This window comes from Vigna umbellata, chromosome 1 (assembly GCF_029865625.1).
Source record: "Vigna umbellata cultivar VRB3 chromosome 1, Vumbellata_1.0, whole genome shotgun sequence".
Lineage (NCBI taxonomy): Eukaryota > Viridiplantae > Streptophyta > Magnoliopsida > Fabales > Fabaceae > Vigna > Vigna umbellata.
This window is the reverse complement of record NC_142165.1, coordinates 30,379,536-30,394,845: the sequence shown is the minus strand read 5'-3', so window position 1 is coordinate 30,394,845 and position 15,310 is coordinate 30,379,536. Positions and strand designations below refer to the sequence as shown.

Below are 15,310 nucleotides of genomic sequence, written 5' to 3'. Positions count from 1 at the left end.
AGGGCTTGAGTTTAGACCGATCAATTTCTCGTTCTTCAGTTGGTAAGTTGTCTCCCTTTTCTGTTCGTTCTTCTCTGTGCTGTGAGCATGCAACGATTCTGGTTGCATGTGATCAGTAGTTATTCCTTCCATTTCTAGCTCAAATTAGGTTCTAAGTGTGGTTCTCTATCACCAATTGGTGAGTTGTAGGTTTCTGTTGAGTTTCCTTGCTGTGCAAGGTACGACTGGAACGTTTCTGTGTACGTGGTTGTTGTCTCTGAGGTAAGGGGAGCTAGCTGTTGTATTGAATTGTCATATGATCTGTATATGTTTTGAATTTGATAGTATGTGACTGCTTGGGTTTAAACTGTTAGTTCTAGAGTAATGTGAATTGATTGTGTTGAAAGGATGAAATTGTGAAACTGTGATAGGTTGTTGATAAATTGGTTTAGATGAATATATGTGTTGTAATTGTGTAAATTTGAGATTGTTGATGAATGAAATCTGTTGTGGTTATGAGGTAGTAAAGTGTTAAGTGAATTTGGGCTAGTTTGGTGTATTTGAGAGGAAGTGAGATAGTGAATTTGAGAATTAGTAGTCAAGGGCTGTTGGTGACTGTTGGGATAGGGTAGATAGGTTATATGTGACTGGTTTGAGTCATCAAAATAGTCAAAAACAGGTGCAAAGTGGTAGAATTGGTTTTGAGTCTCTAAGTTGATGAATTGGAGGTTTTAGAGTAGAGATTTGTGCATAAACACTTTAGATTGGTATTAGGAAGGTTTAGAATCCCTTAGGCAAGTTTAATTTAGTATATACATTGAATTAGAAGTGTTAGAAGTTGGCTAAGTTGAGTGGAAGTGGTAAAGAGTGGTTGAGTTGTGTAATTCTGCAGAATTTCATTTTGCAGATTATGCAGACTCGCTGTGTGAATCCATTCGCACAGCGAGTTACCTTGGCGAGGTGCTCTCTGCCAATGTACCCGCATAGCGAATGGGTGCGCTGTGCGAGTGAATTGAGAGGGTTGCTCTCTGTTTGTCAATCCGCAAAGCGAATTAGATCGCTATGCGACTGGTTGGGGTCTGGAATTATTATTCAGTTTATTCGATTAGCGAGTGGGTCTCGCTCTACGAGTGGTTGGGGGTGTCAAGTCTCTGGATGAGGTTCTAGAGTAGCGAGATTTGGTCGCTATGCGAGGGGTAGGGGTCTGATGCTTTTCATACTTTATTCGTATAGCCAGTTTAGTCGCTATGCGAGAGATCCAGAGTAGTTGGTCTCTGTCTAAGGTTTTTCGCAAGGCGAGTTAGGTCGCTATGCGAGAAGCTTATAGCCTCGCTAGGCGAGTGTGTGCGCTATGCGAGGGGTGCGTTCTAGTCAAGTCTTGTGTACTCTTATGTTGTTTGATATGAATCAATGTGTGTTGTATGAAGTAAGTTGAGGTTGTATCATGTAATATCTGTGGTGATTGTGATATGTTATAATCAAAAAGTGTAAAGTTTCAATATGGTATGGACGTAATTCCATGATCCTCAAGGAGAGGAGACATGGTGGTGCCTTGTTGTGATTCAAAGTGGAATCTCTAGTTGAGATTCAAGTAAGTTTAGAATGAATGCAGGAGCTTAGTCTTGGGGGTTATCCTGAAACTCCAATGGTCTTTCATTCTCAAGTAGAGAGGATTGATCCATGTCGTGAGGAGTAGCAGGAGGTCCTAGTCTTGGGCGCTTCCAGTATGGCCCAAGGTGACTGATAACGGACTAACCTCGTGAGTGTGGTAGGGTGAAACCCATTGGCAATGGCTTTGCAAAGCAGTAAAAGCCACCACGAGTGCACGACCCGCCATAGCTTGACAATCATTTTAAGTCCGGATAGTCAGAGTCAGAGTGTGTTATGTGTGAAGGGTTTAAGTGATGTGATTGTATAATATGCTTGTAAGAAGTTAAATAATTGTTGTATGATTGATCTTTGTTTAAACTAGCTTACCTTGTTGTGTGCTTATGTTTTGTATGTTCTGCTGTTCTTCTTCTGCGATGACCATCCTTTGGATGTGAGCAGCAGAAGAAGAGGTCTCGTTGGAGCAAGCCTTGGACGCAGGTGATGCTGCTGCTGAGTAGTTATTTCTGTTCTGTAGAGCCTTGTATATAGTTTTTTTAGTCTGTATATAAAGTTTTAAATTTATAGTCGTTTTTGGGATGACTGTAAAGGTATCACTTTATGTCTTAGATGGATAACTGTACTACTTTATCATGCATGTTGCTCCTCTTTATTATAGTTTCCACTATATATTGGGATGTTACATTAATATTGTAATAAATTTGTAACTAATTTCAAAATTAACTTACTATTTGAAATAGTTACATTAACTCTTACTATTTTAAATGTCCCCCTAAATGAAGTAGTGTTTTTCTACCACACTAAGTTTGTCATGTAAGAACTATAAAACAAAATTTGTTAACACTTTTGTTTGGCAGTTTGCAATTTGATCATGTGAAGATGCATTCCAAATTTCAAGATCATTACTTAAAATCATGTCTCTAACAAAATGAACATCACTTTTAATCTTTTAATAAGGTTTATTCAAGCATCGTAAACAAGATATGAAGCAAGAGTAGTTACACTAAGTTATCTACTAGAAAATGAAAATTCTTTAAGAAAAGAAATTATCCAAGATATTTTTGCTCTATGATTAGTTAGATATATGTATTGAGATTTAGTATTTGACCTTGCTACAACATGTTGCTTTTAAGAAAACCATTAGAAAATCATTGTATCACCAAAATACACACTACAACTGAACAATGATTATCTGAAAAACTTACCTTGTAAAAGAGAATCTACTCAGATATTTTGTCACTATATTTGATATATAACTCAATTGAAACAATCCCACTCAAGTAACGTAGGGTTCTTTTCATGGCTTGCCAATGAATCATGGTTGGTTGTTGAAGAAGTTAACTTAGCTTGTTCACATAGTAAACTATATTTGGTTGGAAATGTGTGAGATACAAAAACGCTTCAATAATTTGTCTATAAGGAATTGAATTCTCATGACTTCTCCCTCTTTTGTAGAAAATTTTTCTTGATAGCAAGTAGTGTTAAACAAGATTTAGAGTGACTTATCTAATTTTCTTAATAATTCTTAAATATATAGAGTGACCAAGATTTCTTTTGTGAACTCTCACCTTGGTCTTAGGGCACGCTTCTAGAGAGCTCCTAAGACCTAAACCGAGCGGGTGAGGCAGATTTCTTTTGTGAACTCTCACCTTGGTCTTAGGGCACGCTTCTAGAGAGCTCCTAAGACCTAAACCGAGCGGGTGAGGCAGATTTCTTTCGTGAACTCTCACCTTGGTCTTAGGGCACGCTTCTAGAGAGCTCCTAAGACCTAAACCGAGCGGGTGAGGCAGATTTCTTTTGTGAACTCTCACCTTGGTCTTAGAGCACGCTTCTAGAGAGCTCCTAAGACCTAAACCGAGCGGGTGAGGTAGATTTCTTTCGTGAACTCTCACCTTGGTCTTAGGGCACGCTTCTAGAGAGCTCCTAAGACCTAAACCGAGCGGGTGAGGCAGATTTCTTTTGTGATCTCTCACCTTGGTCTTAGGGCACGCTTCTAGAGAGCTCCTAACACCTAAACCGAGCGGGTGAGGCAGATTTCTTTTGTGAACTCTCACCTAGGTCTTAGGGCACGCTTCTTGAGAGCTCCTAAGACCTAAACCGAGCAGGTGAGGCAGATTTCTTTTGTGAACTCTCACCTTGGTCTTAGGGCACGCTTCTAGAAAGCTCCTAAGACCTAAACCGAGCGGGTGAGGCAGATTTCTTTCATGAACTCTCACCTTGGTCTTAGGGCACGCTTCCAGAGAGCTCCTAAGACCGAAACCGAGCGGGTGAGGCAGATTTCTTTCGTGAACTCTCACCTTGGTTTTAGGGCACGCTTCTAGAGAGCTCCTAAGACCTAAACCGAGCGGGTGATGCAGATTTCTTTCGTGAACTCTCACCTTGGTCTTAGGGCACGCTTCTAGAGAGCTCCTAAGACCTAAACCGAGCGAGTGAGGCAGATTTCTTTCGTGAACTCTCACCTTGGTCTTAGGGCACGCTTCTAGAGAGCTCCTAAGACCTAAACCGAGCGGGTGAGGCAGATTTCTTTCGTGAACTATCACCTTGGTCTTAGGGCACGCTTCTAGAGAGCTCCTAAGACCTAAACCGAGTGGGTGAGGCAGATTTCTTTCGTGAAATCTCACCTTGGTCTTAGGGCACGCTTCTAGAGAGCTCCTAAGACCTAAACCGAGTGGAACTCTTACGAGGCAAATCAAGCACGAAGCGAAAAAGATATGCGCGAAAAGACAAGTAAAACACGAAAGTGCAATAAACATGGAGAAGGCAAAAGGAACTTGTATTTTCATTAACTTCAAAAAATGTTACAAGTAAAGTTCAAAAGCAGTAAAATCCTAGGTCTAAACACTTAGGATTGGCCTTCAGCTTCAGCTTCAGCTTCACCGGTCTCTCCAACCACCTCGACGGCAGCTTCGACATTTGGGGCGACCGGAGGAGAGGATGGGGGAATGTGGATTGGAAATAGCTTGTTATCCACCACCATCATGCTCACGTCAAGGCGGGGATCGTCGGTAGGCACTTGAAAGAGGAGGTTGCATTGGGCGAGGGCCTTGTCAAAACCGAGCACATGCTCGTTTACCACTTCATCACCCAACAACTTGTTTTCTGCCTCCAGCTTGGTTACCCGATCAAGGAGAGAATCCCGCTCGGCCGTCAAAGTCGCGTTGGAAGAAGTGGCCTTTTGGAGGTCAAGCTTAGCATCATCTAAAGACCGTTGCATACGGCGCTGGGTAGCACGCGCCTCGACCAACAGAGTGCTGGCTGTTTTCTTGTCTTCTTCCGCTATCCGTTCGGTCTCGGCCAGTCGAAGGGTAAGGTCCTGGTTGGCCTTGAAAGTGGAGTCGAACTTCGCTTGGAGCGCTTGAAGCTTTGCGGAAGCAGAAGCTTTTTTCTGGGCGGCATAGGTCAAACACATGGCCGACCGCGCCGTCAACTCCAGAGCCATGTGGGAGGCCTCTTCCTCGGTCGTCCCACTGACCAGGGCCTTTTCTTCAGAGAAAAGGTCAAAGTGGAGGCGCTTCGCTACCCAAGAGTTTGGACTCAGTAGACCGGGGAGAGGAGGACCGTCGGGCAGATGCCTCTTAGCACGCTTGGACTCAGCTGATGACTCCCGAGCGACTTTTCGTTTCCCCTTCTTCTCGGTGTTAGACTCGACCGCGGGAGCCTGGTCGGGAACAACCTCAACCGGGGGTGGAGGAATGGAAGCCTGTGGGACTGGTCGAGAGGTTGCAGGTGCAACGACTGTGGAGGAGGCAAGGGACGAGCTCCTGCTCGGTTTCCTTACTTCACCCCCCCCTCTGAGCGAACAGGCGGGCGAAGGTGATGTTCTTCGATGGATCCATCTTGGACAGATAATCTGTAAGACAAAAGAAAATTCAGATAAGTTCCAAATGGTTGCTCAACAGAAGGCGGTCAAAAATAGCTTACCAAACACGTTAGAAGGAGGGTTCTTGTTGCCTAGGAAATCGATCAGAACACGGCAGGAGGACTTAGGGGGTAGCTGACAAAGCTGATTTATCAAGTCCAGATCCTCGGGAGTCATTTGGGGCTTAGGCCAAGAAAGGACCTTCCGGGGATCTCGGGTCCAGTAAAAAGGAAACTTGGCCTCTTTGGCCGAAGAGCAAAAGCTCTGATATCCAGTTTCCGTGGGCACGACTTTAAAGAAGTGCCCTTTAAAATCTTTGTAGGAGCTATTATACAGAGTCAGTAGGTGCTTGTTCCCGACCGTCCGAAGGAAGTAAAGGAAGTAAAGGAAGGCTGCAGGAGTCGGTTTGAGAGCTAAACCGGAGCAGATGGCGGAGAACGCTTGCATGAAGGCCCAGCCGTTCGGATGAAGCTGGGTGGGAGCCAAGTTAAGTGTTCTCAATACACCCATCCGGAAATCAGAGAAGGGCAGAAGAACCTTCAAATCCTTGAACATTGTGGCATAAACGTAGAAGAAGTCGGTGGGGTAGTTACCCCGACCGTGGCAGACACGTTCGGTCCTCTGACAGATGGCTAATTTGAAATGTCTAGCGTCGGCAGCCGCCTTGACCAGACAGATGTGGTTGATTAAATCGCGGAAGGCCTGGCGATGGTAAAAAGAAGAGGGAATTTGCCTAACTTCATGAGGCACCCAGTCGTAGCCGGGGACGGGTGGCCAAGCTCGGGGCTTCCCATCCCAAGCACCAGTTGAGTCCACGTGGATGACAACTTCGTCAGGAGCATCACTGTCAACCAGGAGATCAGAGGAATTCCCCGAAGGTGAGGCCCTAGCGCCGGGACCGGTAAAAGCAACCAGGGATGAAGATGGACTGGCGATGTCATCGTCAGCATACCCCCTACCCTCATCGCCGGAGAAGTCAGAAGACATGTTACCTGAGGAGTGGAAGACGAGCAGGACAGAGGAAGCAGAGAGGAAGAAGAGGCTGGCGATGGCGAGGAAACTGAAGTAAAAAATTAGGGCAAACATATGAGTATTTATACAAAGGTAGGGACCGACTCAACGGGAACATTCGAAGCGTCAACCGCCTAAAGATCTGACGGTCCAACTGACTTGACGGTTCAGATATAGAAAGATCTGATGGACCAAGCGATTTGACGTTTCGTTTTTCTGCGTTTCCCACCTAAAATTTGCAATCATGACTTCACGTTTCTCCTAAGAGCGAGAGTCAGTAAGAGAAAGAGGAGAGCCGAACGGAGATCACTTCAAAACCCTACGCAAAAAGGTATTTTTGCAAGGGTTTGGGGGACTTGTGTTACTACCGAGGCTGGAGTAACCGACCGGGAATATACAGACGCGTCCGATCGGGTTTCTCATGTACCATGTGTCCGATCGGGTTTCTTGAGTCCAAGATGACCGATCAGGAGGGCTTCTAAAACTGTCTGGAGACAGTGGTTGAATGCTCATGAATGTGTAATTAACGAGGTAACGGTCGTTGTCGAGTATTTAAGATTAGCATTGAAAGTCATTAAGAGGTAAATTAATGGGTAATATTCTTTGAAATCATATAAATAGCAATCGAAGGAGAAGGTAAACTCTCGGTTCTTTGATAATTATATAGACTTGCAAAAGCCCATTCTGACTTGAGCGTCGGAGTGTTTGCTGCAGGTCAACCCATTTGTGTGACGAAGAGGTGCGAGGAGAGCGAAGGGAGAAGGACCGATCGGTGAAGGAGGAATGTTTCCGAACGGAGGTAGCAGGAGCTTTCCCTGGTCTCATTCAGCAAAAACAAAATATAATCAATTTTAACTAAAACTATGTATTATTTGAAATACTATTTCTTCTAAAAATTGAATATTGAATTTGTTTGAATATATTCGTCTAGTTTTGTCTAAATAAGCTAAAATCGAATTAATTACTAAATATATAAGTATGCCTGTTTCTAATAATAAATATTTTAAAATAAAATTAATAGTATTCTATTAAAACGTGTACCTATGCTAGAGTTTATAAAGAAAATCAAAAATTAAAATATGTGATAAATTTAATTTATGTAATATCAATTTTAAAAATTAAAAATTTAATTTAACATTTTAAGAACATTTTGTCTTTTAAATAAAGTGAAAATCAATTAAAACTTTTGACCATTTAAAACATACTCAAATGGAACCGGCACAGTTTTTCGTGTGCCCATCATGCTTTACTTCATGTTGGTTCTAATTAGGATGGGTGCGTGTTTTTAATTTTGGGCCTTCCTTAAATTCTGAATTCAGCCCAACTTGGGCTTCTATTTTGTTTTTTCTTTAAACGATACACTTTTAGCTTGTTCCAAATATAAAACTAAACCATGTGCTGCTGCTGATGGAAATATTCAATTAATTGAGCGTGTGGTTAAGAAAGAAGCTATATACATACATACATATATATATATATGAGATTAATTTCAAAGATTCAAATGAGAAAAAGTCAAAGATGTATTGGAGTTTTTCTTAATTTCACTAACTAATCGGTATTGAGATCCAATTTTAAAGACTAAAATTACCATCTACTCTATTTAAAAAGTGAAAGTTTTAAGAGTATACAAGTTAATGACACTACCAAAGGAAGAAAAATTACAAACGTAGTCTTAAGAGTTCAAATGTCTTAAGTAAAGGTTTGAGTTTGAAATTTTTACTAGAACTAGAAGCCCACTAAAAAAGTAGTTAATCAAGGTCATTAATTTTATTAACAAATAAATATAAATATTTGATACTAACACCATGTTGTCATAAATAGGAAAATAAAGTTCTCCCGTTAAGGTGCTAAAAAGATATAGAGTCAAATGCGTATTTAAATTTAAATCCTCCAATAAAGGGAAGACAAATATATATATTACGTGTTATAGAAACATCCTATATTTGTATTGGTTTGTTATGTTACGCCAGAAGAAAGTGCCCTCATGTATTTGAAATCAAACATTAACATAATTGTTGTTAACATAAAACATGAATTCAAGTGAGAATTACTAAAGAAAATGCTTCATTTTGGTAGGACAGTTAGGAGAGGGATGTCTGTGTGGTTGAGTTTGTCTACACATTTATAATAAACAGCTCCACAAAAAAATTTAACCCTCGAAAAATACATCATTAAAATTAAGATCGTACGTATTTAAGATATTATCAGTTTTAAAATCTAAAACTAATATCACCATTTTTTCCCATAAGAGAATGAAGGAAAGAGATGTTAGATGATGCTTTTGGTGTAGCAAGGCAAAATAAAGCTTAGTTGTTTCATAAAAAGTGTTCAGAATTAGCATATAAATACTTTTATGTAGTACAAGTTCAATAATTAATTGTGTGCAATAAGTATGCCTTTTGCCTTTCTAACATTCTCCTTATATAAAACTCGTCCTCGAGCAGCGCCAGAGAATAATGCTACATGCACTCCTCCAATTAGGGTCCTTTAATTCCATTTTAAGATGTATTACTCATCAAGTGTGTGTTGTAATGTGAACCAACGTGCGTGCCATTTTTTTATTGCTCCAAATTGCACATTAAACTTCATATATAACGACCGTTTGACGTTAATATTTATAAGCCAATTGCGTCCGAATTTCAAAAGGAAAAAGAAAAAATTTAAGCAAAGAAAGTCGTAAATCATACTTGGATCAATCTCATCCCAGGAAAATGTCTTTTCTTTTTCTAATTTTAGTCTCAGCATTAACAGAAAGTGATTGGCTTGTATGGCATGGCATCAAGTTTCCACGATGCACTTTACAAGTCAACTTATTCTAATGAATCATTTTCGTCGTAATTAGCCTTTAAAACAAACCATCTTTTCCATATTTTCCTAGGAATCTATTGCGCTTGGCAAACCATATTCAAAGGGCAGAAAAAAAATATTCTTGTGGGAAAGCAAATCGCTGTCCACTATCCAGGATTTTAGGTCTCTTGTAGCCATTGATTAATCTTCACATAATATGCGGGGAGGGATTTGCCAGAATTGAAGGTGTGTTGAAATTTGACAAAAATTAAAACTGAGTCAGATCAACAATATATAAATAAAAACATTCTTAAATTCATAATGTTGTGCAGTTTTTGGTTGTAGTAAACTAGTTGACAACTCACTCCCAAGAAAAACTTCACAATTCATGCAATTAATTATGCAATGACTCATATTTTATCTATAAATCTAACTCAAAAGTATGTATTCCAGATAAGAACATGTATGGTATGATGTTCATTCCTTTAACGGTGCTTATTCATGACTGCATGGATATAAGAAACTCATTTCCATGTGCAGTTGACCCCATTGTCAAGCTTTGTCTGGTACTGTGTTAATTGATTCTTTGTCAAGGACCAAACCCCACTTCAAAGCGTGTGCCGATGTTACCAAGAAATTTCTGGCAAACTTTTGGAAACGCTCTCTCCAATCCATAGACTTTTGGCATGCAAGACGCGTGGCTATCATCACTCACTTAACGGTTAATGACTTCAACCTCAAGGGTCTTTTATCTCTTTCAATCACCTTAATCTCATTCACATCGAAGTTGGAAAAACAAAACGCTAATTAAGCATCATGTTTTACGCCACCGTGGAAAAAGGGTCTGTGATTTTCTGTCTAAACCTAAAACTAAGCAAATTATCAACTTCATTACCTCACCCCTAATACTTTTTATATATGCAATTAGAGCACTCTTCTTCTAACGGCATTGAGTAATCAATTGACAGATTGAATTCAGATATTCTGAAAATGGAAAAAAGGAAATGACAACTGAGTCTAAGCTCTAAAACACGTTTTGCTCATTCATTAGTTCACCATTGTGCTGTACATGTATTGGGACAAAACTTCGAAGGAAAAAACACAAAAGGCACGAAAACCCATGACCTTCTTTTTCTTTGTTGTGTACCGGTTCATCATCTCTCACATAACTCTCTTCGTTCTAAGCCTTCTTGTTGTTGACGTTGTTATTATTATTATTATTTTGTTTATTTTAACTAGAAACTTCTTCCAAAAGCTTGTACCTTCTGACCTTATTCCTGAAGACCTGTTTGGTGGCACCACTCGACTTTGCGATATCTTCTGACCTGGTCCTCCTCAGTCTCTCTTCCAAGGCGCCGTTGGTGACTATTCTCTTACGGGTTGAAACCAGAACCGGTGAAGATTTTTGGGGGGATGTGGAGGCTGATGGTGATCTTGATGACTCCGGTGACTTTGGTTTCTTAATGGGTTTCTGAATTTGGAGATGAAGGATACCACTCCCTTTAACTCCCTTCTTCCACCCAATGTTTTTAGCACTGTTGTTGCTGCCACCATTCTTTATTTTCTTGATCCTGCTCTCACCATCGTTGTTCCAAATTGACGAGGAGGAATTCGAAGAATTGGTTGACTTCTCTTTGGTGTCCTCTCTCTGACTCAAACACCAATTGCAGGTTCCAACAGACTCTTTCTCGGGGTACAGATTGCTGCAGTATCTGCCAAATTATAGAAACACGAGGCTTAATTAATTTCGAAAGAATGAAATTAACAGACATACCCAAATGAAAAACCAGTGAGTCACGATTCCCTCGTACAAACGGGACTAATCTATTAGCCTAGTTTTGTTGAGATATCAAATCAAAATTCAAACGTTTGATAGAAGAAGTGTGTTAGTTTAGTATACGACAGTGTCTGGAACGTGACGAGGAAAAATATATTGTTTTGAACATATGTACCCACCTGTGCTGAGATCTGAATTGGCAGACTTTGCAATGAAAAAGCTGATCAGAGAAACCAAGATCCCCACACATGCAACACTCTGTATTGGGTTGAGAGTGAGATGTTCCTTTGGTTGTCATGTTTTGGTGGTGTTTTTCATTGAGAGAGAGAAGATATTGATAATTGAGGAATGAATAGCTATGGGTGTATGGCCGCAGAAGAAAAGGCGAGGAGACCCACAAATGACAAAACAAAGTCCATATAAATAAAACACATGGACTTAGTTTCCGTGTGACCGTGTTTGTGAAGCTTGTTGTGTTGGGTTGTATTTATATGTATATTTTAAATGAGGCAATTTCGTGTTGAGGTAGGAAAGGAAAATTAATTAATAATGGAGGCTGTTTGAGGAATGGCAAGGGGATAGATAGAGACATTCCTTCCAAGCTAGCTACCCTTTAAAAAATAAAATCAAAAAATTAAAAAAAAAATTAATTGTAATTGATTGGTTTGTGGGTTGGTCCAGATAGACCCCATGAATATGATATTGGAAAAGGGAGGGTCATGGTCATGGCCTAAGAGCCTCACCTGGCCTAGTCATAGACTCGTGAAGGAATGGTAGACGAGGACTTGTAATGCTAAAATGGAACATTGGTTGGTTAGGCCAAAAAGGCTAAGCACAATTAAGAGGAACCTTATCTAACACAATCAACTCACCATGCTTTTCTCCTTCCACATTCAGAGAACTACATAATTTCTCAACTTTTTTTTTCTTCATAATGGGTTTTTTTGCTACACCTTTTATAATTAAGAGATGCCGAGAGAAACTAGAGAGATACGATGGGAAAATACTTATAAAAAGATGACGTGAAAAAGTGTGTAAGAATAAGCTTGCTAGCTACACACCTCAATTTTTCATATCGTTTTTCTCACTTTCGTTACATGTTATAAGACGCGTGAAAATTCTTTTTCTGGAAGGGTATACACTCTCCATACGGAAAGAGAGATCAAAAAGGGGAAATAAGAAATAAATGTTATGAATACTGTCTCATAACGATATGATAAAAATGGAGAAAGAAATATACGTATACATGACTGTTTTTAAAATTGGAAGGTGAAATAATTAGGCATGGTTAGAGGTGTACCAAAAATTATAACCAGTCAAGAATCAATAACCTCTACTTCCACGTAGTTTGCTCAATAATAAGAAAACACACTAAATTATATGTTTAAGGTATGAATATAAGTTATTCCTTTTATTCATGGATCAAAGTGATATATTAATATTGTTCACCATGGTGTCTCTTCAAGATAAATATGATTTTATTCATAAGTACTTCATACTTATACAGGGATCTCACTAAACATTCTTATTTTTTTTAAGGTTACTATTATTTTATTTGAAAGACAAAATATATTGTGATACACGAACTTATAAAGTAAATATCGTGATAAATTATTTTGAAACAAGTATATTTTGTGTCCATTGTGTAATCAAGAGACACCTCACTCTTCATCATCACAGACAATAATGGAAAGATCATATTAATTGAAACTATGAACACCAATAAATGTATCTTGACTTCCCAAGATCCAACTCAAAGGAATTTGAGAGGGCAAGTTGAACTACAAATTTGACCGAAAACCCAATTAACCCCTCCTCAAATTTCTTATATATGAGTTTAGAGAAAAGAAATATCAAGAAAACATGTCAAAGAACTATGATTATAAGAAAATAGAATCCAATAATTTGAGTTTGATACGAATGACTAAAAACAAATATAATCTAACTTTCTTCTCAGACACCACACATGACACACAAATACTAGTGCAAAAGTATCTTTTTATGATCGGATATTGCATTGATTCCTTTAAAACAATTTGTAAAAATAAAAGTCATATTAATTTTGTAATTAGAATTTATATAAGTTTTTATGCAATTGACTTATAACATTAATGTAAAATAATTTTAAAATGTGAAACTACATTGGTTCTTATTACAACTGGTGTAGTATTGTCTTAAAATCACATAGTTTCGTTGTCTCTACCAAACAATGTCGTGTTTTATTTTCATCACTTCTCTCTTACGTGTAATTGTACATCTTCACCTTCATTTTTGTTTTGGAGCTTCGTCTTTGTTCTTGTCACGTTCCTTCATCATCATCTTCATGTCGCTCGTGAATCTCATTGGTACTCATGGAAGGATTAAACCAAAGTTGTGCTTCCTCAAATATCTTTTCGATTTTAGGACAAACCGTTTTCAAGACAGAAGGTGTAATGGAATCTGTTTTGGGAACTAAAGGAGATCCATGAAGGGAGTATCAACTTAAGCTAAGGCTAGGACATTAAGAAGAAGGACTTTCAAGCTTGTTCTTGTTGTCCCTTAAGCCTTAGAAGACTTTGGACCTCTCACAAAGAGCCATGGTCAAAGAAGATGGAAGAAGAAGATGAAGCTTTAAGGATTCTACTCTTGTGGACGATCACATTTTAGTTTTCTTCTTTATCTTAAAACACTTTTTGTAAATATGTAATATAGCTCACTTTGAGCCTTGTATTTGGCCAAGACACTTTGTTTAGCTTTGTTTAGAAGGCTTGGTGGCTTTAAGAGAGAGTTAGCACACCGTTAGGTCCTTAGTTAGAAGGTAGCACCTAAAATGGGCTAGAAATGGGTTAAAAATGGTTTTGGAAGGAGTTAGTTACAAGGAGCCTTTTGCACTAAATGCTTTGATTATGTTAGTTACAAAGCATACGACTCATCACATTTAATATTTAGACTCCTCATTTAATGCTTAGGCTCCTCATTTAATGAGTCTCCTCATTAAATGATGGAAAGGCTCCTAAATATTCCATGTACTCTAACCTTCTCCTTCACCTATAAAAGGAAAGGCACCATTATGTAATCCTTAGAACTTGATTGAATGTAAAGTTTTTTTACTAAAATTACAAGACTTCTCTTCCTGAGTTCTCACCTTATAAAATTGTCTTCTTCTAGACTTTTTCATACCTTCTCCTTCATGGTTGGACTAAGTTCCTAAAAGGACATCTACCAAGATCATACAACACCAACATCTTCATCTATTCATCTTTATTTGCTTTCTCTACTTTCATTGATCATCATGGAGTTCATCTCTTTGAAGAAGCTTCACCAACTCATCATGGAGATGATCTTATGTTGAAGGAGCCTCCTCAAAGCAATCTTTGAGGTTTCTCTCACTTTTCTTCTCAACTCGAAAAAATTTAGCAATGTGACTGGACTTATCACAACTGTAGCACTTTCTCCATCTGCATTCATTTGTATAATGGCCACGCTTGTCACACTTAAAACACTTCACTCTGACTGATCTCCTCAGCCTTTCTCTTGTCCTCGGTCATGCCAATTTTTCTAACCGGTTTACTCTTTACTATCATTCTCAAAATTATCTCGGCCATATCCACCTCGTCCTCGGCATCCACCTTCAGAAGCTCGACTCTGAGGATTATGAGTTTCATTCGAGTCAAACTGTGCCTATAGTGCTTGATCGAGAAGTTCAACCCGTTCATCCCAACTCTTTCTCCTTTGTTCATGGGCTTCTAATGACCCAACAAGTTCATCCATTGTGAGAACTGACAAGTCCTTCAATTCTTCAATGGCGCACACTATATTTTCGAAATCTTTTGTGAGGGATCTCAAGATTTTTCTCACAACCCGGCTAGGTGGCATTTGTTTACCAAAAAAGAGGGCATTATCGACGGCCCGAGTCCGTTGGAAACAACAGAAAGTTGTCGGTAATGCCTATTACCGACAGATTACTGACGGCCTACAGGCCGTTATTAAATCATTTGTCGCTAACCATTACCGACGACCTTTGCCCTTCGGATTTTACCGAAAGGCAAAGGCAAAGGCAGATGCTCTAGTTTCACTTCACTAGTTTAGATTATGAAATTTTTCATGACATCAAGTCAAACTAACCACTGATATTTCTACTAGAGAAGGACAGTTGAAAAGGAGATATCAAATGATATTGCATAATATGTTTGTAGTATTTTACATAAGATTATTGCTGCCAAAACAAAGCTAAAACTACAGTAGGCTAATACAAGCCTATTACAAATCAAAATTACACAAAAAAAACAAAATAACCCAATCAATCCTAT

The 15,310-nt window shown here is 39.1% G+C and overlaps 1 protein-coding gene across 1 annotated transcript; it reads right to left on the bottom strand.

Annotated features, from left to right (window-relative positions):
- Positions 1–10,262: 10,262 nt before the first annotated feature.
- On the bottom strand, positions 10,263–11,490 carry LOC124841253 (uncharacterized). Its single transcript, XM_047317494.2, has 2 exons — positions 11,201–11,490; positions 10,263–10,956 (listed from the first exon to the last, which is right to left on the bottom strand). Exons 1-2 carry the CDS (start codon positions 11,317–11,319, stop codon positions 10,476–10,478), a joined length of 600 nt encoding a protein of 199 aa, XP_047173450.2. The 5' UTR covers positions 11,320–11,490; the 3' UTR covers positions 10,263–10,475.
- Positions 11,491–15,310: the final 3,820 nt, after the last annotated feature.